The sequence below is a fragment of the Micropterus dolomieu genome, linkage group LG21 (assembly GCF_021292245.1).
Source record: "Micropterus dolomieu isolate WLL.071019.BEF.003 ecotype Adirondacks linkage group LG21, ASM2129224v1, whole genome shotgun sequence".
In the NCBI taxonomy this organism is placed as follows: Eukaryota; Metazoa; Chordata; class Actinopteri; order Centrarchiformes; family Centrarchidae; genus Micropterus; species Micropterus dolomieu.
The window spans coordinates 36,199,285-36,200,806 of NC_060170.1; the positions used below are offsets into that span (position 1 = coordinate 36,199,285).

At 47.5% G+C, this 1,522-nt stretch overlaps 1 protein-coding gene across 1 annotated transcript in view; it reads left to right on the plus strand.

Moving 5' to 3' along the window:
- The first annotated feature begins 418 nt into the window (after positions 1-418).
- Positions 419-1,522, plus strand: part of LOC123960376 (formin-binding protein 1-like) — a 41,854-nt gene continuing 40,750 nt past the window's right edge. The window contains exon 1 of the mRNA XM_046035056.1: positions 419-598. Coding sequence (XP_045891012.1) covers positions 569-598 — 30 coding nt within the window. The 5' untranslated portion in view covers positions 419-568. The remainder of the gene's footprint in view (positions 599-1,522) is intronic.

Below are 1,522 nucleotides of genomic sequence, written 5' to 3' on the forward strand. Positions count from 1 at the left end.
CTCCTCCCTTCCTCCTCCTCTCCTCCTCCTCCTCCCCTCCTCTCCCCTCAATCCTCCTCCTCCCCTCCTCCCCTCCTTCCCCTCCTGTCCTACCTGTCCTCCAAGTTCAGGTCCTCAGGTCGCATCAGGAGGTGATTCATGAGTGAGGGGCGCCTCCTGCTGGAGGACTGGCGCCACCACAGTCTGTACTGCATTAGAAGCAGTATTATCATCAGTATTATTTGTAGCCTAGTATTAGTACTAGGAGTATTAGTATTACTACTACAGGAAATATCCAACTGACACAAAGAAGCAGTTATTGTGTTTGACAGCAGGGCGGGGCTGCAACTGAGCATGCTCAGTACGCACGCACACAATCTCAACATCTCCTGCTGATGACAAAGAGTCCTCGGGGAGACGCACCGCGCATGACCGCGTCCTCCGCTGCAGACACGGGCAGACAGACAGACGGGCGGCCGGTGTGTCTGAGAGGATGCGCGCGGCGGGCAGCAGCGGCAGCTCGCGCTGATTGTCGGATCAGTACCGGGAGGCGGAGCAGCAGCGGAGCGCGAGGAGCAGACCGGACACCATGAGCTGTAACTGGGGCACCGAGCTGTGGGTACGTAGACCTGCTGCACCTGCTGCACCCGGACTCTACTCCCCCAAAACCGGGGAGCGCGCTAACGTGGTCACCGTTTATGCTAAAACCAGCCGGTAACCGGGCGGCCTGTCGGTGTGTGTGTGTGTGTGTGTGTGTGTGTGTGTGTGTGTGTGTGAGAGAGAGAGGCCCTCGTGCTTCTGTCCGCTCTGCCATAGCAACACGGTGAGTGACGACAGCGGCTGCGGCTACGTGATGCTGCTACAGCGCGAGACCCAGAGACAGACCCCCCCAACACCTATTCAACAACTAGTAGCCTATTATTACTAATTATAATTATGATTATTAATAATAGTATTAATATCGTCTTGTATTTGGCATTTTGACGAGTGACTGATTTTTATTTCTTTGTCTCTACATTTTTCTCTCTGAGGTTCAGTTCACCTTCAGAAACACTCAGATTTCAGAATTTCTATAGTCAACCAGTGGTTCAGTCAGTCTGTAATAATATCAGTCAGTCTGTAATAATATCAGTCAGCCTGTAATAATATCAGTCAGTCTGTAATAATATCAGTCAGTCTGTAATAATATCAGTCAGTCTGTAATAATATCACTCAGCCTTTAGTTCAGTCAGTCTGTAATAATATCAGTCAGCCTGTAATAATATCAGTCAGTCTTTAGTTCAGTCAGTCTGTAATAATATCAGTCAGCCTGTAATAATATCAGTCAGTCTGTAATAATATCAGTCAGCCTGTAATAATATCAGTCAGTCTGTAATAATATCAGTCAGTCTGTAATAATATCAGTTAGCCTTTAGTTCAGTCAGTCTGTAATAATATCAGTCAGCCTGTAATAATATCAGTCAGTCTTTAGTTCAGTCAGTCTGTAATAATATCAGTCAGCCTGTAATAATATCAGTCAGTCTGTAATAATATCAGTCAGTCT